This window comes from Cydia splendana, chromosome 2 (genome assembly GCF_910591565.1).
Source record: "Cydia splendana chromosome 2, ilCydSple1.2, whole genome shotgun sequence".
NCBI classification, from domain to species: domain Eukaryota; kingdom Metazoa; phylum Arthropoda; class Insecta; order Lepidoptera; family Tortricidae; genus Cydia; species Cydia splendana.
Window position 1 is genome coordinate 17655514 of NC_085961.1, and position 26966 is coordinate 17682479.

Below are 26966 nucleotides of genomic sequence, written 5' to 3' on the forward strand. Positions count from 1 at the left end.
TACGGCACTGCGGAGCTCGGTGTGACATACCCTGCGGCATGCACCGCGTCTCCGTCGGAGCGCGCGAGTCGTCGTGCGTCTCGCTCCTCCGCGCGTCGAGGCGGAGCCAGTGTGTCGTACCGTGCGATTTTTCTATACAAAATCAAGATTCTACATACAAAGTTAAAAAACGCATCAACGGACGCCGCTGCGAGATGCGGAGCAGTGTGACGACCGCCTAATACATTAATATCTGGCCCCTATTTCACCACGGTGACAGGTGCGACAATTGTCGACATCACTGTTACTGACATCACAGGCCTCCATAGGCTATGGTAACCGTTTACCATCGGACGGGCGGTGTGCTTGTTTGCCACCAACATTTTAATTAAAAAAACTCCATTATATCGCCAGTAAATGAATATTTATTTTGCGAAGCTAATGACAATTGTGACAAGAAACACGACAATTGTCACGAAATTCCGACACAGAACTCATTTCCAGTCAAGAATTACCGAAACTTCTTTTAAATCTTGTGACAATTGTCATCATCATCATCATAAACTTCGCAAGAGAAATACCTGTTTTTGTCGATATTATAAAGTTTTTTTTAATAATACAATGATGATGGCAAACAGGAATACGGCCCGCCTGATAGTAAGCGGTAACCGTAGCCCATGGATGACTGTGACGTCAGCAACAGTGACATTTGTCGAATTGTCACACCTGTCACCTTGGTGAAATAGGGGCCATTAATATGTATTTTTCTTTCAAACCTGCCAAGAAAGTACTTACTCCGCGGAGTAGGTATGAAGAAATTAAGAAAACAGATAAGTTATTTTTACATTTCTTAGGAACTGTTTTAATCTAATTGGTTTAGTTCAACAATAATTTCAAACTTTATATTAGGAAGTCTAATATAATTTAATGAAGGAATTAAGAAGACAGATAAGTTATTTTTACATTTCTTAGGAACTGTTTTAATCTAATTGGTTTAGTTCAACAATAATTTCAAACTTTATATTAGGAAGTCTAATATAATTTAATGAAGGAATTAAGAAGACAGATAAGTTATTTTTACATTTCTTAGGAACTGTTTTAATCTAATTGGTTTAGTTCAACAATAATTTCAAACTATTAGGAAGTCTAATATAATTTAATGAAGGAATTAAGAAGACAGATAAGTTATTTTTACATTTCTTAGGAACTGTTTTAATCTAATTGGTTTAGTTCAACAATAATTTCAAACTATTAGGAAGTCTAATATAATTTAATGGAGGAATTAAGAAGACAGATAAGTTATTTTTACATTTCTTAGGAACTGTTTTAATCTAATTGGTTTAGTTCAACAATAATTTCAAACTATTAGGAAGTCTAATATAATTTAATGAAGGAATTAAGAAGACAGATAAGTTATTTTTACATTTCTTAGGAACTGTTTTAATCTAATTGGTTTAGTTCAACAATAATTTCAAACTTTATATTACGAAGTCTAATATAAAAATTATAAAATTATATTGTTTTCTTAATTCCTTCATACCTACTCCGCGGAGTAGGAAGTCAGGTAACGCGTAATTCTGCTGACAACTAACTGTATTCTGATTAATCATGTAAACCTCATTATGAATACCAATTACGCCCGGAAGCGTTAATAAACCACTTTACAACTCGTAACGACTTAACCCTATATAAATGGCACAACAAACATAATTTAACTGGTTGTAAGTAGGTACCTGCACCTACTTAACAACGAACGTTACACATTAAATTGTCATTATCAAATAACGCCTGATTATCTTTTCTGAGGCGCTTTATTTTGGGCAGATTGTTCCATGAAAATTCAAATACCTAAACTTCAACTTCATAAAATGTTTTCATTAGAGACATCGCCACATTTCTCAATATCTGTACGAACTGTCATAAAAACCAATAGAATTCTATAGGATTAATTTAGGTACATAACAACTTACCTATGTAGCGGCTAGCACTTTTAGCCATGGTCTCATTCACCTGGCAGCAGACAGCGATTGAGACAAAACTTAAAAACAATCCATGGTAAGTTTTGTTGATCATCGCTTTTCACTTCTTTCCTTCAATATTTAGCGCCAATTATCTAGCCAACCAGCATTGCCGACATTTCCATTCACTAGATCACTCATATATAAGTTACAAGAATTAATGAAGTAAGATCACTTTCAGTGAACCGTGTCAATTCCGGCCTTGGGCTCGAGTGCTCTCGACTCAACACATGAGGGCCGACTGGAGCGGGCCGCTACAAACCCACCTCACTAAACCGGGAGAAATGGACCGACTGCGCAGTAAGTATAGACTTAGCGTTGAATTTATGTTTCGAATTTTTTAACAACCTTGGTACTGGAATTTTGTCTGCTGCTAATGCTTATTCAGCCAGTTGAAATACTTTAAAATGAAATTGAATAGCTAAATATTTGAAATGTTCCCTTTGTTATCTTGGGCCGCAGAGAAAATAGGCAACGGGTTCCTTTGAAACGTAAAATAACAATAGCGGAGCAGCACATGCCTAGTGTTTTGTAATATAAATATAAGGCTTTCTCTTTGATCATAGTTATGCTTAATAAATAACGCAAAGCTAATTGTAAAATAAAAATATACTGGAACCGAAATTAAATGTGTTATAATGCCCCTCACCCACACAGATAATTATTATAATGTTATTAATCTAGAAATAGGAAAAGGTTTCTTTTCAGAATTCATCCCTAAAGGAGGTGAAATGGGGTTTTAAATTTAGTATTCGAATATTAACGATGAAAATAACGTTCATTAAAGTTGTGGGTGGCAGTTCAACGAGTTCTTCGCAGGTGAAGTCACTGGAGAAAGTTTTGGATAAGTCTTCTCTAATTACTTATGTAACCTACAAAAGGTTACGACCTAAAATTGTCATGTAGATTGTGCAGGTATTTCATATCATAATCTTTACAAGGTAGTAAATGCACTGGTTTGAAATAATTAATTAATTTGCATATCACATTGTTACGAGTTTTTATTTGTTTTACTCATATATTAAGTTTATAGTTCAATTAATGTACTGTGCGACTTACCTCCTACTAAAAAACTATGAACCAAAGTCCAAAAAATTTCATAATATTCATTGTTGTACATTTAGACTTTTTGATTAGTTTACTTTATTATTGCTAAAAAACGCCTGTTAATGACTGGAAACTAAATAACCAATTATATTACCTAAATAAAACAGATAGTTTCTAAAAATAAAAGGTATTGAAGAGTTTCCACAGTAGGAAAAAATAGGTTAGGTTCCTATAATTGAGTGTCTGTGAGTATTTTTACGTTTCATTCGGGAAGCTGTCGGAAATGGCTGCTGGTGAGGCGTACCCCAAGACTTCGAAGCGACACATACCGTCTTTAAATTGAGTGTCGATGCAATTTAAATTAGAGACGAAAATAGATACGTGTCATATGGTAGGGCAAACCTTGGCTTATCGGTGATACTTGGTAATTCGGTGATAATGCATTATTAAATTACGCTGAGCTCACAATGCTGAAATGTAAGCAATTAAATCGCTGCCAACCCGATTGCAAGCATCAAAACTGACAGCTGCCAACGATTTTATAGCTCGCATTTCCTCATGGCGAGAACTGTGTAAGATTATAACGGAGTATCACCGAATTACCAAGTATCACCGATAAGCCAAGGTTTGCCCTACCTATATTAGTGGAGTAAACGAAGCAAGATGTTGTATGGAGACCCATGCATTAATTCCTCAGTCGATGAAATTTTGCTTGGTTATTGTATAGTATGAGCCGAAAGTAACATATGAAATATCCAAAAAAAAAAACACTCCTAAGTTAGGTTTTTATACGTAAAAATACAAATCTGTTTATATATTGAACCGAGTAATTCCTCCGTCCAAAATTATTTTACCAAATAAGTTATTTGTATCAGCATGTGATACTAGAAAACAATCAAACACTTTTGTCAAACATGAGAATATTTTTTTATGATAATTCCTTTTTTTGGTGCTCATTTTCATCGGAAAATTGCTCTGTCAATTTTTTCTTCTTATATGATCTTAGAATATAATTTAGCGTAGAGGGTAAGAAAATCCAAAAAAAATGCATACCCAAATTTATGTATTTTAGAACTATTAAAAACTGAGAGTGGAAAATTTCTCAGCCTGATTTCTTTTTAAATATATACTGAGTAGTCACGTATACACTTAAATCCAAAATATCCAAAAGAAATATCATCCAGGACACCGAAATTTTGGAAGCGAAGATAAATCCATCCCGCGGTTACGCAATAATGTACCGTCTTCCTTTAGCAGTTTAGTGCAGATTAGCGTCCTTGTGCTTCTAGTACGACCCGACCGCGTGACCCGCAGCCTGCAATTAATGGCTCCTCTACACGATGGGCCAGCGCCGGCCACTACAAGGGACGCAGCCATGCGGTAGAATGAGATAGCAATATCACTTGCTCCCTCTAACGCTTAAATGCGTCCCTTGGAGTGGCCGGCGCTGGCCCATCGTGTAGAGCTGTAGAGGAGCCATAAGAAGGGAGTTGTCGTTGTCACTAGTGTGTGATTCTTTACACTACATTTAGTGATTTTTTGCGTTTTCTTTGTACCGAATAATATAATTATATTAACGTAGTTTCATATATGCTTTGGTGCTATACTGTTAACTTATGTGTAAGTTTTTAATAAATAAAAAAATAAATAAGGTTGAAACGATAAAAAAAAACTATGGGACGATAATCCTTCGCTACATTTTTTAAATTTGCCGCCTTTTTCTACTGACAAGATTTGCTTGACCAAGTATATTTTCCAAAAAAATTATTGCAGCAGTGGCAACATTGTAGTAAGTTTTTTTGGTCTTGAATTACGTTTTTTAGTATAGAAAAGCAGCAAGCCGCCACCGCCGGGTAGTATAGGGCGAGGTGCGGCGCGCGCGCGGGCGGCGGCCGGTACCGCTCACGCACCCCGCTTGTACTCCGCTCCCTACACACTGTTCCCGTTATGTTTCGTTTTTAATGCGCTCGTTATTTTTTTGGATGTTTTTATAGATGAATGGAAAGAAAACTGTGAACTTAATTCAATAAATAAAATGGATAGAGAAATTTTCCACAGCGAGTAAAAAGGCAATTTCTGAAAATAGTATAGTTACATGGTAATTTTTTTGGATTTTCATTTTGTAGGTATAAAACGGCAATAAGCTGGCATTCCAGTGAAAAAATTAGACTGAGCAATTTTCCGGTCCAAGACACACCAAAAAATTATATTTTATTAATATTGGTATTTCTGCTGGGATATTTTTTTGGATATTTCATATATTGTTGCAATACGTTACATGAATATGTCCGGTGAAGAAAGTTTGAACGGAGCATTTTTCTGTAAAAAGATATTAACGATTTGAGACTTTAGGTATTTACTTTAATTCTATTATTATTATTCTTTGGATATTTATACAATACTTATTATTTATTGATATTTTATCATACTGTAAAGTTTTTTCTGGCTGAGGAATTACTGCGGGGTCCACTACCTTTATTTACTACATTATATGGGCATTTTCATTTTAACTTGTACTTAAAAGCACGACTTAAGTCTTGTTTCAGTAACGTCTAACCGTCACATTCCTGACAAAACTGTATGGAGTTTGACATTGATCGTCAGTTTTGTGACGATTGCTAACCGGCCGTTAATGGTACACAGTTTAGGACACAATCCCGTACGTCTACCATCAGTTTTGACATTGACATATACGCTCACGTCTACGTAACTTACTTTCTATGCATCTGGCTCGTACTGGCATATTAGTGCAAGCGAGATGTACAGAAAGTAAATTAAGTACGTATTAGACGTGAACGTTATGTCAATGTCAAAACTGATGGTAGAGGCTCTGAGAAATCGCCACAACTCAAAACTCGTGTCAAGTTTTTTTATAACAGTGAAAGGAAATGTTAAAAATACTTTTCTGAAAGAGCGCTATTTGGACACAGATCACATAAAAGTTGCAAATTTAGTTAACAAGAGTTGAGGATTCCATCAATGTACAGGTGTTAGTTGGTTTTACTTCAATCGGGTTCTACGTGTACTCGTATCAGGTGTAAATCAAGATTCTACGTGTAGTACTGTTGCCTAATTTAGTCGGTGGGTTGACTGGGTTGTGGAAAAGGTCCCTTAACGTTCATATGTATGTATACGTGACATTTAAAGATTAAATCAGATAATTTACTTACTTTACTATTTTACGTAGCAAATATAGTTTAGTTTAAATATAGGACTAAACCAAATTGTTATAATATGTAAATAAAAACTTGAAATGAATTATTAACATTGAGACATAAACGACATCACCTGTCTAAAGTGTACAAGTAAAAGAAAACAAAATTCATTAAGAGCCCAATCAACGTGCACACTAACACCACTGCTAAATAATCGTGATTATTTAAATTGAACGACAGGTATTTATAAAAGGGGGCCGCTACGTACATGTATTGTGTATTTAAGTACCTTTTGAATATATTAAACTAGTTTTTATGTTGGTAATTTTTTCTATCGAGCGAAAGTTAATTAATCAGGTGTCGAATCTCTGAAGTTACTAGAGAGGCCTCAAGATTGCTATTCATATTGTTTGGCAACCGTATATAATCTAAAAATGCCCTACGATTTTTCACAAACTGTGCTGGCTGAACCCACTGCACCTTAACCAAGTGGCAATAATAGTGAATCTTTCTATTCACGCCAATCGAAACTTAAATAATGCATGGGAATGGTCACGGGACTTTTCATATCACAATTTCTTTCTCTTTTAGAGTTTCTTGCTCTTTTAATTCAGACAAAAATGCATTCAATATAATAGTTACCTATCTGATCATTGCTATGTTACTTTAACTTTAACAATTCCATGGAAGTGGTGACCCACATTTTAAAAACATAATATGTGCCTGTCCTCATGTATTTGTGCGAACACACACATTTATAGGTAAGTACCTACTGCAATCAAATTGATGTTAGGCTTTATATCAGCCTTAGTAAGCATATAGGTATCATTATGTAAGTAATTTTTATCAGGTGTAATTCAGAATAAGGTCCTAAGTATGTGTATAGGAGTGATAAATCTATCTAAATTACAAAGGCAGGCATCCGTACAAACCCGAGAAGGATACGCGACATCTGTTACTCGCACGCAACCTCACTTCGCGTTCTTATCCGAAGTAAATTTTCTCTTATTTTTACATTTAAAAAAGATCTTTATTCACTGCACACTATGGTTGATTTTAATATTTCACAAAATTAAATATATGAGCTTCGTAAAGTAAGTGACTGCTCTGTATTCTGTATTTTTGTAGTTTTAGTTAGGACCAAAAGGTATAATAGTCTATTTTATTTGCTATTCTACTCTACTGGCAAGAATGGCGTGTTACGTAGCGCCATGCGCGCCATGTAGCACAGAATAAATAATAGTACTAGCTTTTTGGTACTAGGTACAGAAGACTCACTCTCTAACAAAACGCATCTGTTACGATCAGCACAGATATGGCCGCTAGGTGGCGACAGCGCCACGCGCGGCTTATGGCAAACCCCAAAATTGGGGCCGAACGGATGTACTTTTAGCTACCTGTATATAGCAAAGCGACGAAATCGCGGAGTGAGCCACGCCTGCTTGTAGGTCAGTATAAAACCACATTTTTATACTAAAACTAGTTACCTATCTATCCTAATATGCTTTGGTATAAACTACTCTTACATTTATTTAGTTTAAAATTTACTTAAATACGTACCTAGTTCTTAATAGCACAAAAACATACAAAAATTAAATGTAGGGAAGACATAACCTATAATACCTTAGCCGCAAATATGGATAAAACAATAAAACATCAATATAATTATGTTTTCACGCCACTGTTCGGAAATGTGGCAATAGATGGTCTAAAACCAAGCTGGAAAGTAGGCAATAGCTGTAGCACCGTAACCACCACTACTACAATGTTTCATTGTTATCATCATTTGTCATTGGTGACGGTTCGCTACTACAGCAATGAGTATCATTTAAATTACAGCGGTCGGCAACCTTTTTTTGCGTCTTTTTAGTAGCGAAGTTAACGATGAGTAAGTTGACGCGGGCCGCACTTTGTTAATATTTATGACTTTATCAGACATTGTCGTTTTTCAATATTACATAGCTAGAGAGGCTCGCAGGCCGCAAGTGACAGTTTCACGAGCCGCATGCGGCCCGCGGGCCGCAGGTTGCCGACCGCCGATTGAAAACATAAAAATCAATAAAAGGTCTTTTTTGGCGCAACTTTTTCTTTCAAATATAAAATTAGGTTATTTATAGGACCAATTTCTTGTTAAAAAAAAAAGAAATGTCAAAACCATTCAGTTAATTTTTTTTTTAACAATTATCCATTCAGTTCATCGTTTAAGGCGTTTTTTACTTTAGTAGCTGTTTGTGTTTTTTTTTAAGCAAAAACGCTTCTAAGTTTAGAGTCCGTTTGAAGCAAATAACAAAAAAACGCCTCTTAAAAGTGATAAAAAAAAGTAAAAAAGGCGGGATCGGAAAATACTTACTGAATTGGATAGTGTAAATTGTGTTTGACTAAAAATACAAGAAACACGTATCTACGCTCGCTATAAAAATGAGTTCTTCTAGTGAAGAAAATGATATTCTTACGCTGACGCTTACCGAAATTCAAGAGACAGCACAGGCAGTGACTAGTAATTTGCTACCAGAGAAATCGCGGGGTAGTACTTATAGTTATGCAAATGTTTTCTTATTTCCTCGCAGTAGTCGTGAAAAGCACTATGTAATGCCTCGGCCGGAAACGCTAAAGATGGACTCGTATTATTTGAGGGCCTACACTAACGTGTCGGCCCTCAAACGCACTCGTCCATCTTTTAGCGGTTTTCCGTCCTCTCCTACAATGTACTATTCTTCATAGTTGCAGTTTGTCACACAGGTCACACTTAAGCTCACACACACTCACACCTTCGGCTTCACTTTAACTAGGTGCGATAAAAGCAAGTTCCAATTATGTGGCTCTATGTGTAACTGTGCTCATGTCAATTATATTATCAAGTTATAATAGCAGTTGAGTTGCGCACAGTGCCGCACACTGATGGAGTCGCGTCTTTAGTTAAGGTACGTTCTCTCCAGTTAGAATCTGCGTTCTAATTGCAATTAGTGTGTTGGAACTGTATAACATAGGAATAGAACCTAGATATTCAGTTAGTGAGGGCAAATTAAATTTGGTGAGGGTTAGACGAGGGGCGTGTTTTTTTGGATTTATGATCCATCTCTGTAACATTTTCGACATCTAATATTGTCAGTTTCTTCCAAAACCTTAATGGTGATTTAAGTGAACTCGTAGGAAAATTTAAGAGAAGGTTTTATTTTAGAAAACTTATTTCATGAATGATCGCAAAAATATAATTGATCAGGGCGTGTTTTGCGTTGATTTATTGTTAAAAATTATAATTTCATTCTCCAAAATGAACTTGCTACGGCTTATTTAAAAATCTCCGAGTAGTACTCATACAAACATAAATACCTACCCGAATACAGTTTGAAAGTAGACGTAATAGTAAATAATACAGATTTCGTATTAAATAAGAAGATCATAATATGTAAGAAATGGTATGTTTCGCAGTACGATTTGTTCCGTTGTACATACTTAAAACCATTTTGACACCTTGAATTATATTTGTTACATTTTTAGTTTCATAAATTTCATCGTTCTCGACCGTGACTCAAATGAAATGAAAATTATGCTTGTTAGACATAAAAAAAATGCAAAACTTCCTTCTGAAGACAAAGCCCGACAAGGATTATGCATATACAAAGCTCTTGTTAAAGAAAATATGTTTAAGATTTCTCTCGCTACATTTTCTTTTCCATTCTAATGTCAATGAACCGGATTTTACACTAATAGGATAATTGTGCTAGGTCGCCAAGGTAATTTAAATTTTACGAGTTTAATTTACGAACTTACATGGTGTCCTGAGCAATCTCTTATCCGTGAAAGCAACGTAACAGTCGTAATATGTGGTCTAGTCTTTTATAGAAGTTTGACGTTTAAAATAACACTTGCAGTGCGTGTGCTATCAAAATCGTTGCAGACTTGTCTTGGTCTAAATCTATGAATATGATATAAACTGCGATATTATGTACCTACTTGACAAAAAAGTTACCACAACCAACGGCCCGATTCTAACTATCGAATATTACTACATATTATCGAAACTACGAATATTAAAACGTACGATCTTGTTTGTCCTACCCCTAGAAGAGTGTTTATGTAAATTCGGAGGTGCGGAGTAAGTGCATCCCACGCCCGCTCCCCGCCCATCGTTGGAAAGCGTGTGCAGTGCGAGACGAGCCGCTGAGCTCGCTGTAGGCGCCCTAAAGCCAAAGCTGTGGAGGTGAGCGTGTATGCAAACGCTTTCATACGCAAGGGTGGAGGGATTGCATACCCCGCAGCGCTAGAGCCGTGAAAATATTTTTTTTTATTTAACTGTTGTTGGTTTTATTTAACAGTTGTAACGGTTTACCGTTATTTCCAATTAAAATTCTACAAAATAAGAAATAAACTTAAACCTAAATATAACTATAAACTACTATAATACACATTTCATATTTATTATCTAAAAAAAATATACACAAAAACCTTGAAAACTAATATATACAAAATAAATCTACGAACAAACGGAATTGACGACTGCATTTGCTATTAGGTAAAACTAGATGCGAATACAAAGGACTACGTCACCCGGCTCGCGATAAGCGATGTGCACCGGCCAGCTAATGAGACACATACGCGTCCGAGACATTGCTACCACGGCTTTGACAGCGAGAGGTCAAATCGACTAAATTCAAAGATACAATTTTACAGTCATGATGTGACAAATTTTTAATATGGTGTAAAATTTATTCTAATATTAAATGTGTTAAGTTCCAGTATTTCCCCAAATAGGGTGAGTGTTTTGAATATTTTGTAGTTTTAAGAGAAAGGTAACTTTCATAGTAGTAAATTAAGGAATCATTTTCTTCTTGCCATCACATTTTCATTTAGTTCTTTCTGGGTACATTTGGCTATCACTATCTGCTTATTAACTGTAATTTTCCTATAAAAATAACGCTGGAAATAACAAGCTTCTCGAACCTTCTGGAAATATGAGTCTACCCACTTTATAAAAATCTTGTAGATTATAATCAAAGTTAGGCTTAATTCTAATTTAAATGTATAAAATTACATGCCAAATTGTAGTTGACATGCATTAATAAAGCTTTTAGTTGTAGAAGTACATTTAGTAAATTTAACTTCACTTTCTTCTTTGTTTTAAATTTAAAATGATGATTCTACTTGTGACTGCCACATCATTGATCACCTTTTAATTCTTTGGGGTTCACTACACCAGCCTACTTTCTCATTAGCGCATTAATTTGGCCTAAAATCCGGATGTCGCAGTCACTTGTACAAAATTGGACTTTTCTTGAAATGGCCATTTTTACCGGAATTCCAGGGACCAAGTCTGGGGTTGGTGTCGGAACCTACCAACCTGAATTCGCATGCTCCGCTTCGTTCCGGAAGGTTCCCGTGCTGGATCCGGAACCCTTTTTTTTGAAGACGGCCACCTCCAAGTTCGACGTTCTGCGACGTAGTGCAGGGAAGTGACCCCTATCAAGGACTCGTTTCACCACTGTTAATTGCCAGCTCAGAAAAGATCCACGACCTTGTCTTTCCTTTAGTTTTTTTTATTTTTTTAAAATTATATTTCGTAAATTTTACTCTGGTTAGTTTTCTTTCGTCCCATTTTGCAATCTACCTACTTCATGCGACGCTAAACGTCACATTGGCGCCCATACTGGTTATTTCTGAGCTGTGCATTATTGAAGCAAGTCCTTGGCCTTTTTCTCCTCTTGGTTTTCATTGGTGTTGGTGGCTTTCTAATATTAGCACTTGTAATTCATCTAGTTTTTAAGTCTGATTTGAGCAGTTGTTTGGTACGTGGTTGTCAGTTTCTCACTTCATATAGTTATAGCAAAATTCTTGTTTAAAAAAAAAAAAAAAAAAACACTACACTTCACTTATTCCGATTTAAAATAATTTTAAAATTCTATCGTATCTCACATTCCACTTACTTAGCAACTAAACCTAACTGCTTTTTAATCAATTGTAATCAAAACACACACTTTTTACGTTAAGATTTAAACATGTCGTACCCAATTAAATATTTGTCACTACAAAAAGCTGAGCTTGAATATGAGGTGATCCTTAGAGGTGGTTCAACTGGTTCGGTGCAGGACCTCCGAAGCCAGATAGTAAAATTGGCCATACCTCCTGAGGACATTTTGGAATCACATTTAGAGCCTGCGGTTGACCTTGATGCTGTTAAAGACAGTCTAACAAAATCCCAAACGATGCTAGCATCCCTCAAATCTAAATTTGATAAGACCCTGTTCTTGCGTACCGAAAATCTACTACACCACATATATCACAGATTAAGGCGTATCTCAAACGTTAGTGCCACGTTAGTTGACCAGCACAAAAATTATTGCACTACCTTTAACAACCAATACAAAGAAATTACGACGTTGAGGCCGGCATCAACCTCAAATGCAAATGCAGTCTCAGTTTTGGAACCTGAAGCTACGGCGGTACTCCACTGTGATCGTAACCTGACTTCTGACTTGGCAAAACTAAAGTACTCTGGAAAAGCCTGCGTTTTTTCTTTCATTCAAAGAGTTGAAGAATTCGTAGAGGTTAGGAATATATCAAAGGATCGTGTATTGAAGTTTGCCTACGAGATTTTCACTGATGACGCATTACATTGGTTCCGTTGCAATAAAGAAAGTTTTCAAAGCTGGGACGATGTCGTCGTCCTATTAAAAAAAGACTTTAGTCCAAAGAATTACGACTATCGCCTGACTAATGAAATAAAATATCGTACGCAAGGGGAACAAGAAAACATTTCTATTTACTTGTCTATTATGCATGGCATGTTTTCGCGATTGGTTAAACCGTTGTCTGAGGAAGAAAAACTCGAAATTATCTTACATAACATCCGGCCATGTTATGCCAGCACCCTAGCCGCTTCACCTGAGATCAAGGACCTAAAGACATTAAAAACCCTTTGCACAAACTATGAGGACATTCAGTCACGCTTATCCTTGTTTCATGAACCGCCTAGGGTGACTTCTGAGACTCTAGCCCCAGAATTTGCCTACACTAAATATCATAAAAATAATATCTACTACACAAATAAAAACTACCAAAATACAAATTCAAATGAAAAACAGAAAAACTACTATAATCAAAACAAATATCCTAACTACTCGAGCTCTTACAACTACAACAAATCTAAAACTACAGAGGAAAAGCCTACTACTACTAATGCTGTACAAGCGACAGCAAACAGTACAAAAAATGTCAACACTGCTAGTAACTCGCGTAAGTACTGTCCTAGGTGTCGCACTGATACACACTCTTTGAAAGAATGCAAACAGCCACACTTCCCTATCTGTTTTAAATGTGGTAATAAAGGTGTACGCTATCCTGATTGTAAATCCTGTAATCCTAAAGATGCAAAAAACTAAATTCAGTGGATTGTAGTGTACATAATCTTTCTAAAAAATCTAGTGAAAACTTTAGTGATTCAGAGTGGAAATCTTGGCTCAACTTCATATCTAAATTTTTCACTTGCTATTCAGTCACTGCAATCCACGATTCAGATAATATACATAACAGACCGTATGTCTCAGTTCAGATTAATGGTAAAACTATCCATGGTTTGTTAGATACGGGTAGTGGTTATACAATTCTAGGTAATAACTATCATAAAGTTTTCTTGGATGCGGGTTTCAAGCTCAACAGTACGGATACGATAAATTTATTCGCAGCTGGCAGGCATAGACTAAACAATATTGGTATGATCAATCTGCCTGTCTCGTTCTTAGATCAAACCCACATCTTGAAGGCCTACGTCGTACCAGAAGTCGAAAACTCCTTGATATTAGGCATGGACTTCTGGAGAATTTTCGAATTGTTTCCTAAAAAACTAGATTCCGTAATTTTACCTAGGGATGTTGATAAATTAGCCTCTCTATCACTAGACCCTCAACCTACACACTTATGTGACTATGATCATCTTTCGCCTGAGCAAAAAGTTACGGCTGATCATATCACTGCGCAGTTTCGTAACATGTCATATGAAGAACGTGGTCTAGGCCGCACTTCTCTAATTGCTCACAATATAGATACCGGTAATGCTGTTCCTGTTCGACAAAGATACTACAGAATGTCTCCTGAAAAACAAAGAATACTAAACACTCAGCTTGATGAAATGTTGCGTGAAAACGTGGTAGAACCTTGCGAGAGCCCTTGGTCGTCCCCTGTTCTGTTGACACCTAAAAAAAATGGCGAAATGAGATTCTGCTTAGATAGCCGTAAATTGAATGCAGTTACCATCAAGGATGCTTACAGTATTCCATACATTTCTGAGATACTCGACAATCTGCGTGACGCTAAATATCTCTCTAGTTTAGACTTGTCAAAGAGTTTTTGGCAAATTCCTATTAAGGAAGAAGACCGGTGTAAAACGGCGTTTTATATTCCTTCGCGTGGTACCTTTCAGTTTGTTTCTATGCCCTTTGGCTTAACCAATGCTCCAGCGACGCAACAACGACTGGTTGATATGTTGTTCTATGGGCCTGATTTTGAGCATAAAGTCTTTGTCTACATCGACGACATTATCATTGTCTCATCGACCTTTGAAGAACATATCTCCCTATTAGTTAGAGTTCTAGAGAAACTTAAAATGGCAAACTTAACCATTGGTTACCAAAAGTGTCAATTCTTCAGAAATAGACTGAGTTATTTAGGATATGTAGTAGATGGAAATGGACTACAACCGAACCCAGAAAAGATTGAGGCAATCATTAACTATCCAACTCCTACTAATCGCAAGGAAGTTCGTCGGTTTATTGGAACGGCATCATGGTATCGCCGTTTTATTCCAAATTTCAGTTCTATAGCTGCACCTCTAAATAAACTTACTTCACAAGCTAAAAACTCACCCCCTTTTAACTGGTCTACCGATGCTGAAGTCGCCTTCCGTACGCTAAAGGAAGCCTTAGTATCTTCTCCTATATTGTCGTGCCCGGATTATACGCAGCCGTTCCAAGTGCATACAGATGCGAGCGATTACGGCGTGGGTGCGGTCCTGACACAGGTCATAGACAATCAAGAGAAGGTTATAGCGTACATGAGTAAGTCTCTCTCTAACCAAGAGCGTAACTACAGCGCAACAGAACGAGAAGCACTTGCAGTACTTACAGCGATTGAACACTGGAGGTGCTACTTGGAGAACGGCAAAAAGTTCGTCGTGTATACCGATCACTCGTCACTTAAGTGGTTTCTAAATCTAAATAATCCCACGGGTCGTTTAGCCCGTTGGGGAGTTCGTATGTCCTCATTCAACTTTGAGATCAAGCATCGTCGTGGCTCAGAAAATGTAGTACCAGACAGTCTCTCCCGTTCTGTTGCTATTGCCGAGATTGATGAGATCCCAACTAGTCCTGACATGTTTTATTCTACAAGCGACTCGTGGTATCTAAATATTTACAACGGTTGCCAAAACACTCCTACTTCATTTTTAAATTACAAAGTAACTAACGGCAGACTATTTAGGTTTAAAAAAAGTCTAAATCCTTTAACTCGAGAGTTCGAGTGGAAAGAAGTCATTCCCCTCGAATTTAGACTCGACATTATTAGTAAAAATCATTCAGAACCTACCGCTGGCCACTTTGGCATATATAAAACACATAAACGGCTTTCTTTAAACTACTTCTGGCAGGACATGCATCGCGATGTAGTTAAATTTGTTTCTAATTGTGATATTTGCTGTGCTCACAAGCATGCTACTCATGCTACTCTAGGCATTATGGGCCGTCCTAAAGACTGCTCACGCCCTTTTCAAATGTTAAGCATGGATCTCATAGGTCCCCTACCCCCATCGAGAAAACAGAACACTTTTATATTTGTTGTGACATGCTGTTTCTCGAAGTACTGTTTATTATTTCCCATTCGTCGCGCAACCTCCGAGATAATAGCTAAGTTAATCGAGGAAAAAGTTTTCCTAGTTCACGGCGTGCCTAGTACTGTTCTTATGGACAATGGAAAGCAGTTCACAAGTAACGTGTTAAAGAAATTGTTTAATGACTACAATGTCCCTAACGTAAGATTTACGCCTAAATATACTCCGCAAGTGAACACAGTAGAACGATACAACAAAGTGATTATTACAGCAGTATCATCCTACATTGAAAACGACCATAGGTTCTGGGACTGCAATCTACCTAAAATTCAATTCGCTATGAACACATCCAGTAATGAGGTAACAAAATACACCCCCGCGTTTCTCGTTCATGGACGGGAATTGGTCACTAGCGGTTTACACTATATTGACCCAGAACTAGATGACGACATAATATTTACTCCTAGAGATGAATATGCAGAGAATCTAGGTCATTTGCGGAAATTTTTTGATAAGGTTCAATCTTCTCTAGTGCAAGCCCATACTAGGAATAGCGAACACTATAACCTACGCCGTAAAGATCATGATTTTAAAGTTGGCGATACTATTTGGAAAAAAACGTTCTACCTTAGCGACAAAAACAACATGTTTGCGAAGAAACTTGCACCGAAGTATTGTCCATGTAAGATCGTTGCTAAAAAGTCTAATTTAGTATACGAACTAGAAGACATGCAAGGGAGGAATATAGGTAACTGGCATGTTAAAGATTTTAAGATCACCAACTACAAAGTTTAATATGATTAAGTAGTCCCCTATGTACGATTTCTACATTAACTGTCTAAATTTATTCACTAGCCTCATGAAACTGACGTATAAGCGCTGGCACATACTCTAAATACACTAACTGTTAGATTAGATTATTTATACTTTGTAAACCTCTACCGGTTTGTGAATTTCAGGCCTATCAGTAGGCTATCAGGTCTTCTAAACAGCCTGTAGTATGATCTAGACCACTGAGGTTAGTGATTAATATATTTAAGAACCATTAATAAATACATGAGAGTATTTATACAATCGTAAGTATAATACTCAATCTGCTAGGACGCAAAAACATATATAGAAATGTTTATTGCTTATTAAATTTGGCTGTGTGATGCATGTATGAAGAGGAGGTGTATGTTGAGATTGAAGCCTGAATGATGACTAGTGTATCTATTGAGTAGACAACAGAAATAGCGGGTTTTCCTAGCAAAAACCCTAACCTAAAAAGAGGGGTATGTAATGGTTTACCGTTATTTCCAATTAAAATTCTACAAAATAAGAAATAAACTTAAACCTAAATATAACTATAAACTACTATAATACACATTTCATACTTATTATCTAAAAAAAATATACACAAAAACCTTGAAAACTAATATATACAAAATAAATCTACGAACAAACAGAATTGACGACTGCATTTGCTATTAGGTAAAACTAGATGCGAATACAAAGGACTACGTCACCCGGCTCGCGATAAGCGATGTGCACCGGCCAGCTAATGAGACACATACGCGTCCGAGACATTGCTACCACGGCTTTGACAGCGAGAGGTCAAATCGACTAAATTCAAAGATACAATTTTACAGTCATGATGTGACAAATTTTTAATATGGTGTAAAATTTATTCTAATATTAAATGTGTTAAGTTCCAGTATTTCCCCAAATAGGGTGAGTGTTTTGAATATTTTGTAGTTTTAAGAGAAAGGTAACTTTCATAGTAGTAAATTAAGGAATCATTTTCTTCTTGCCATCACATTTTCATTTAGTTCTTTCTGGGTACATTTGGCTATCACTATCTGCTTATTAACTGTAATTTTCCTATAAAAATAACGCTGGAAATAACAAGCTTCTCGAACCTTCTGGAAATATGAGTCTACCCACTTTATAAAAATCTTGTAGATTATAATCAAAGTTAGGCTTAATTCTAATTTAAATGTATAAAATTACATGCCAAATTGTAGTTGACATGCATTAATAAAGCTTTTAGTTGTAGAAGTACATTTAGTAAATTTAACTTCACTTTCTTCTTTGTTTTAAATTTAAAATGATGATTCTACTTGTGACTGCCACATCATTGATCACCTTTTAATTCTTTGGGGTTCACTACACCAGCCTACTTTCTCATTAGCGCATTAATTTGGCCTAAAATCCGGATGTCGCAGTCACTTGTACAAAATTGGACTTTTCTTGAAATGGCCATTTTTACCGGAATTCCAGGGACCAAGTCTGGGGTTGGTGTCGGAACCTACCAACCTGAATTCGCATGCTCCGCTTCGTTCCGGAAGGTTCCCGTGCTGGATCCGGAACCCTTTTTTTTGAAGACGGCCACCTCCAAGTTCGACGTTCTGCGACGTAGTGCAGGGAAGTGACCCCTATCAAGGACTCGTTTCACCACTGTTAATTGCCAGCTCAGAAAAGATCCACGACCTTGTCTTTCCTTTAGTTTTTTTTATTTTTTTTAAATTATATTTCGTAAAATTTACTCTGGTTAGTTTTCTTTCGTCCCATTTTGCAATCTACCTACTTCATGCGACGCTAAACGTCACACAGTTTCCGTTTGGATAACACTACGTAACAGTGGCGGAGCGTCCATAGAACTCGATTCCCATCGGCTTGTCTGATATTTAGGCTCTTGGGCCATTATCTTTAAACTTATGAAGAAAAGGAAGGGCAACTTATTGTTAGCTATGGCTTGGCTACGAACAATATAGACGCGCCGCCACTGCTACGTAATCCAAATTTTAGGACATAATAGATTTATTATCATTGCGCTTTGCGTCTATAGCAGACGATTTATGATGTAACACCTGAGAGACATTGTTTTTGGTGGCTGAATAGACCGATGCAATATATTAAGTATAAACACTAGGAAATTCGGCTTTTGATCATCACGTATAAAAAAATAAAATAGAATGTAGGTATTAAAACACTTTAAAATTCTTAAAACCTGACATTTGGAAAATTAGGTAATCTAAATCTAATATGTTACACTATTATTCACCACTAGATGGCGCTGGTATACTGTCCTACCAAGCCCTACGTTAGAAAAACGTTTCCCTAGCGTTGGTTGCACCGCTCACCGATAGATGTATCTGCCTGCATTTGTTCTGATACCGTTTCGATACTATTTGGAAATTCAATTTTGGTAACAGATTTAATATTTAAGTTAGGTGGGTACCAATTTTAGTAGGTAATTAGGATATGGATTATGGAACGTATATTTCGTACGTAAGAATGTATATTATCTGATGGGAACAATACAAAGAAACATCGTTTTGTAACCTTGTTCTCTATTTTGTACCTATCCAATTAGGTCTCCTGTACCCACAGCACTGGTTCGTCTTTGACGAGGACAGCTTTTGATCACTGCATATTCTGATATATCTGCAAATCCGTCAATGGTGCTTTATGATACTGTCGCTGTGAATAAGGGTTACTGTAAACGTGACGTTCCTTAATAAAAAAAAGGAACATAGTTTCAATCAAATCAATTTACAGCAACTCTATACTTAATTTCGAACATAGCTACATAAGGTAAAAACTGGATAGCTAATTTTTTTTTATTGACCAAATAATAAGTGTTAGATCGTTTGGTTAACCTTTTAAACTGATTCATATAATATACTTCAACTAACTTTCCATTCCAAATCAATCTTATTTTTAAAGTCCTTACATTCGACCGTTCACTAGCAGCCATCATCTTACGTACTTTTCACCAGAAACCTGGAGGATGCTCGTAGTAGGTTATACTACACTACATTGTTGGCGACGAGGCTTCCAACCGAGGTCATGGTTTGTTGCCAGCACCTTCTTGCTGTAGAGGCTTAAGTGGCAGGTCCGTTATTATATTTTTTTTACTGAGTTAAAATAGGTGAATGGGTGTTTAAGCAATGTGTATTTCAATGATGCTGTTAGTTTTGACTGTAGCCCCAATTAGCTCAATAGTTACCGTAAAATGGGGTGAGTAGGGTCAAAACTGAAATTCAAACCTCGATAACATTTTATTTTTACATATGAAAATTGAATGGTGTATATAATAAGTGTTCCGGACGTTTGTATTTTAGTTTTTATTTTATTTTGGGTAGTTCCATTTCATAACTTTGACGATAAAGAGGAAAACCCACCTCACCCCGTAGTGCCTCGTATTTGGGGTGAGAGGGGTTTTCATACAAAGGTGATTTTGGAAGATTGTTGGATCGATTTTTTTATTATTATGCGTATTACTATAGCTCCATTTTAAATTGGAATACATTATTTTTGTAGCAGTAGCCTTAAAATCCCTTCTCACCCCCCTCTCAAACCTTCTCTCACCATTCATAACCCACCTCTCCCCGCGAAACCTACTCACCCCGTCTTACGGTATAATAAAACCAACAAGCCCTGTAATGCGAATTATATCGTGTTTGCGATGCCTAACCTCCGTATCGATGCCTAGACCCGAGCTCCCGAGATAAGCGAGGCAACATGGCGCGCGTCGCCGGCGATCTCAATTATTTAACCTGCTGGTGACCCACATACCCGATTGTCTACAGCTATCAAACCCTACCTGATGGGATTCAATCAGCTACATATTATGCGCCAATTACACTAGCACGAGTAATTGGTATTTACACTGCATTTACCACAATTAATAATGAGGTGGAAGGATTTAGTGATGTTGATATTGACAAGGGAATGGTACCTAACTGAATTTATGTACGTAGTTGTAAAGTAAAAATAAACAGTGACCTAATGTAAACACTTGTTTATTATGCGGAGCTTATACTTTTCATCTTACATAGGTACATTACATACTATTTAATGTCGGCGTATACAATAATGCAATGGCAAAACCCTTTCAAATACTTATAGAGGTACATATATATATAATATTCTCTTTATACCTATACATGTATAGAAACAACGCTTCCTGGTGTATAACCTATGCTTTACACCACGAAGCATTGTTTTAATCTATACCTGTCCGTGTTAAGAATGTGTAAGCTATGCCATAATAAATTTAATGTTTATTTTATATAAAATTCAGCGTTAAAATGAACGTTCTTTCAGAAAATACATAGCAAAAAAGGACAGTGAAATATGTAGTAAAAGAATAAGTAAAATATGTAAATTTCGCTTCATTTTAGACGCCGCCATGCGCTGCTATAACTTACTAGTTTTTCTTATTGTAGATACTGTATTTTTGTGGATGTTTCTGAAGTACTGGGATGCTGAGTGGTAAACTTTATCCCACCAAAGACATTTCATGTAAAATTGGCAGCCAAGGCTCAAACTTCGTGACGTCATTTTAACTTCATCAGTAACCTATTTTTTTAATCGTTGTAAAGTTAAATAACGAGTTTTTGAAACGATAATCGTTTTTATTCGTTTATTTTTCTTTCCTTATCGATTGTGTTTGAAATTACTAATATTTATTTTATCAAAAATATTTTGAAATAATATTAATAATACCTAATTCGAATTGCCGAATGTGACGTCACGCAGGGGGGGGGGCGGTGTTTGCCAAATGTGACAAGGAGGGGCGGGGGGGGGGGGGGGGGGGAGGGGTCAAAAAACCTAGAAATATGTGTGACGTAATTAATGGATGACCCCTTACTAACCGTACACCTTGATTAAATGTATTAAATTTTGTAAAGGTGAAACCATTATTGTCAGTGAAAACAGTTCAACACGTCAAGTCCAGAAACGCTTCAAGTTATTTAAATCATTGTATTGACACTGCGACAACTCAACTCGCTTCAATGAATGCGAACTACAACTAACTAGAAGTTTGCCGAGTGCACAGCTGAATTAAGCACAGTCGCGGTGGTGTGCAAACATTGCTTCTTTAACTTTGGCCGCGTTTTGAACAAACCAGAGCCCATAATGTGGACAAACAAGCTACAGTTGTTTTATGCATAGGGATGGGATAATGAAATAGAACAACATTAAATAGATTTCCTAACATCGTTTTCATTCGTTATCGAATGAATGATTTATTTAAAGGCAACAACTTATCATAAAATAATGTAAAAAATATCTTTCAGTCGATTCAGGCAAAAAATTTAACAATAAATCTTAACTTAAACTACTGTTTAGCTTAAAATAATAATATTTTTTAAATAAAGAATTCACCGCTTCGAACTTGCTACCTTTTAGAACACCGGTCCAATTGTTTTTAACCAATTGAGCTACCGAAGCTTACCAGAAGCGTGCGAATTTTTCCATCCCTACCTTTTTGTTTACACGCCTTAGCAAGGCGCATAGCGACATCTACCGTAAGTCGCCAGTAACAATATGCAAACCCATACTATAAACTGAAATAAATGTCATATACTAAGAAAAAGTGACCAAAGCCATACTAGACTATTTTTTATCAAGCAAAAATAGCATATTATATATTGTAGAACTTTTTTTAAACTAAATATAAGATACATTATTTAGTATATTATACATTATAGCTCTATCACAACGCTATGTACATACCAGTAGGAGCGCTAATATTACGCTTAAGGTCTCTTCATAAAGTTTGTTTTTAGTTGACAAGCACTGCTCCGAACTGGCTGGATTCTCGGCCCAACGAGTTGTTATTAAGTGCCTAAGCTAACACTACAGGAACCATGCAAGTGCCTCAGACATGTAAAGAGGCATTTAATTACAAAAAAAAATCGGATCATTTTATTGAAACTAATATTTTTTTTAACGTAAACTAGCTATTATATAATCTGTGTTAACAAATTTGGTTTCTACATATATATTGCCGACGGGACTTATTTTTAGGGTTCCGTACCTCAAAAGGAAAAAACGGAACCCTTATAGGATTTTTAGAAGCAATTTTCATATTTTCAGCATTTGTTCATAAATTGTAACAAATTTGCGTTTTAGACATATATAATGCAATTAAGGTGCAATGCAATGCGAAAGTATTTCGAACGTTACACAGGCAGCAAGCCGGCAAGATACAAAATCAAAATTATTTATGGTTCTTTATCACTTTTATATGAAATTAACAATGTGCCATCATCCCAATTCTCCATTTCGCATAGACTTGCCGGTGAAAAACACGAATGCCGCTGACCGTGAGTCGCCTCCACCCCCTGCGGTTTTGATTGCTAGGCGGTTAGTTTTTGGTACCTAGTTAAAAGCTGCGAGCTTTCATGCGCTGACCTTTTCCATATTTTATTACTTTGCGCGCAGTTTCCGCGTTTCTGTTGATTTGATTGTTCAGAATGAATTTTTGATAGGTACGTAGTACCTGATTGTGTTTGTTTTAACAAAGTGGAAATTTAAAAGGATATCTTGTTCTGATTCAAGTGCGATAATAATTGATTTTAACTACTCGTAAGTACTTAAGCGTTCAAATTGATGAACGTCATTTTGATATCACTCGCTTGGCCGTGCATATCACGCGTAGGTATTTATATAAAGATGTTGCTGCTAGGTGTAGGTAGTACTTATGTTTGAATGGAGCTGAGAACGAAAAAAAAACCTTTAATGCATGATTAACTTTAGCAATAGTACAGAAACTTAGGCGCTTACAGTCAGCTCCAGACTCGATGCACCAGGCACCATCTACCTATATCGGTCTAGCCATCAAGCACTAGGTACTAAACCATAATTATATACTTAAGTAATACAAATATCCGTGCGAAACTGCAACCAAAGGCAATCTAACCGTATTTTTTGTATATTTCAATTTGTATTCCATAAGGGAACTGCAAGTGTGTACTTTTACTCTACATCCATATTTATTTATTTATTTCGCTTTATTTTACTCAGACCGGTGAAGCATAATTGTACGAGTATGTTTCGAATATTTGAACATGGCGTCCCTTCTGACCTACCCTACGACGTATAAGTATTACATATACAATAAGCGGGTGCTGTAAAAGTACTAGCTGATCATTTATTTTTCTTATAACTGCCGTGTCACGCCAAACTCCGTTAACTCGAGTTACATGAGTTACGGATAACCAGTCTAAATCGTCTTAAAAACCATTAAATATATATCTTCTAAAAGAAAATTTTGAAAATCTTCATTATTTACTGAGAAAAGCATATGGCTAACTCATGTAACTCCATTTTTTTGCCGATGGCGTCAGGCACAACTCAGTTAACTTGAGTTGTATGACTGACACAACCAAAATATCAACATTGCTTCTTAAGTTACCGGAGTTAGGCATGACTGGCCGAGCGCTTGATTTATACGACAACAATATTGGTATAGTAAAACGTGTCACGTTTGTTCACGCGTATGTCATGTAACTTGACTTACATGACTTCGGGTGACCACTATAGTATGGAAGAGTTGATCATGCGAAATCATTTAATTCGAATAAAATGAAAACTATTCAATAATGCGAAAAAAAAATTAAGGGGCCTAATCTGTGACCATATTTCCTACATGTAGATTAGAAAAAATAAAAAAAATACGACGAACCGTCAACGATAAAGGATGACTTACGTTAGACCGGGCCGTGTCCGGGCCGGAGCTTCCGGCGCTTACTTTTCTATGACATGACAGGCGATCACGTGATGTTTTCCATAGAAAACGATGCGCCGGAAGCTCCGGTGCGGACACGGCCCGGTCTAACGTGAGTCATCCTTAACAGCATTTGAATCTTTAAAACTTTAAACGTAATTATCTCGAAACTCAACTTTTAAAGTTACATGAGATGCGCGTGACACGGCAGAATAAGTTCCCTATATTACAAACATTTTATAAGTTCCTAGAGAATTATGCAATCTCTTCTAAAACAGCCAGGGGTCGCGTAAATTGTGAGGCATTTGCATTTTGCAAGGAAAATTGTGACAGGTGCATTCTGTGACAGGTATTTCTCCGTTTCACAAAGCCGTTTAAGATGAAAATAAAGAAAAGAAAGTAGGTAAGGTAAACGTACTGGTGCTCGACGCGGTCCCAGTACATGTTCTCTTGAAACTTAAGTCATTGTTAATGACAACAAGGTGTCATTTATTGGGCATTAGCATGTCGAGCACTAGTACGTTTACCGTAACACGCGTCCTCAAAATAAAAGGTGACAGCTCGTCAATCGCAAGCATTTATAAGCTACGGTGAGCGCATTTCATTATCGTCATTTTATGAAAATTACATTTTTGATATAATCTTTTATCTATCAGTAGATAAGATAGGTGTACAAGATTTTATGTGAATTATAATTCCAATTTCGTAGTTTTGCAAGCTTAGTTAAGTTAGTTTGTTAAGGTAAAATCTTGGCAGCTTCTAAGCCAGGTCCTGATGCTCGTTAGACAGTGTGACATTTTGCTGACAATCCAATGTTAATAATTATCCACAGGAGAGGAGAAAGTAAGTTTGGCCACAGGAACTTTGTAAAAAACATCGCGTTGTGTTTAGGATCGTTTTATCTACATAATAAGTTAATTGGTTGTATAAAGAAAGGTACAGACAGTAATATTAAAAAAGTGAAACGGCATGCATTTTATGATAAAAATAATTTTCGACAGCAACTAATTTAAAAACGTTATGATTTTTGAAAAAAACTTTTTAAATAAGTATAATTTGTATAAGTATGTATACGTAGTTATAGTTACTTAGGTACATAGGTCTAAATACACTTAGGTCAGGTTTAATTTTGAATTTTAGTCAGGTTTACAATTAGAAAGGACTCTGATAACAAGCAAGTAGAGGTTGGACAGGAGTATCAAGAGGATTGTTATTCAAAAGTAATTTGAAGTTGGATTCTTGTTGGAGACTACACATGTGGTGTGGTTTATGTGGTGGACCCTAGGAGTAGCAACGTAAGCGATAAACTCAGTTCCTGTGTGAGCTTTACAACACGGCCAGAAAATCTTGGTCTCTGTGCACCGCGCCCGCTACAAGCAGACTAAAATATATTTACATAGAGTACTTTAACTTCAAATAGAAATGAAGGCTAGGGCCAGACCAATCAATCCGCATGCTTAATGAAATAATGAAGTACGTCTCCGTCACTACTGAGTACAGTTGGATGGTTTTAAAATGTCGGGATCCACTTGAGAGACTACCTGACGATGAATGACATTGTTATCTATTGTTAAACTAAACCGCTAATTACGTAGGTATGCAAAATGAAATGCAATAACAACAAAAGATTCTAAACAGATAACATCTTTACGGCTTGAAGGACAGAGTTAAATTACAATAAGCTATAAGGGCTCACCTACCCTAAATTAGTTTGTTGCAGGGGCGAGTAGTCATTGCGTTTGACTCATCTGAGATTTAAACATCGAACACTAATTATAAAATGATTCTGCGACCCTGCAGGCTGCAGATAGGCTACTGTCTCTAGTAGCACAGTACATAAACTGCACTACTACCTACTGCAACCAGTTTACTTATTTATACGTAGCGGGATGTTTTATTTGCCCGCCGCTGCCGTAGCAAGATGCATTTAACACAGCTCGGTGTAAAGTAAAAGGTCGTATGAGTTTGATTTATTTATTTTTCAGCGTTTTCGCGTTTGAATGATGACTGAGGTATGTAGAGTAGGTAAACAGTGAATATGAGATAGGTATCTAATATTGTGTGAAACAGAATATATGTAAAATCGTGACCTATATACCCACGAGATATATAATGTGCAAATTTTACTTAAGTAGATACAACACGTAACTACATCAATTGCTATGTTGGCAGCTTTTTAATTACTTGTCATTTGTAGTTTTAAGGAAAGAAGGAGGTATAGCGTCCGAAATAATGATCGGAATTCAATTCCAAATTTTTACTCTTAGTGCGGTTTTTTGGCGTTAATCTTCTAGTTTTGGGCAGGTAAAAAAATCGCTTTTAGATAGGTTGTTGACTAATCAGCCAGGAAAGTGATATTATGTTTTTCCGGTAATTTAAATTGAATAAATGTGTCGTAAAGAACAACACATATTTAACATCTCGGACACCATTAACCATCCCTACCT

General features: G+C 36.4%; 2 protein-coding genes across 2 annotated transcripts in view; one reads left to right on the plus strand and one right to left on the minus strand.

The window, feature by feature from the left end:
- LOC134805022 (suppressor of lurcher protein 1) overlaps window positions 1-26966 on the minus strand; it is a 349546-nt gene that overhangs the window by 52384 nt on the left and 270196 nt on the right. The window lies entirely within an intron of this gene.
- Window positions 11634-14172, plus strand: LOC134805142 (uncharacterized). Its single transcript, XM_063778446.1, has one exon. It carries the CDS (start codon window positions 12193-12195, stop codon window positions 13573-13575), a length of 1383 nt encoding a protein of 460 aa, XP_063634516.1. The 5' UTR covers window positions 11634-12192; the 3' UTR covers window positions 13576-14172.

Bases quoted from the DNA above. Each gene is read 5' to 3' on its own strand.
- LOC134805142 (XM_063778446.1), top strand. From the start codon at position 12,193: ATGTCGTACCCAATTAAATATTTGTCACTACAAAAAGCTGAGCTTGAA.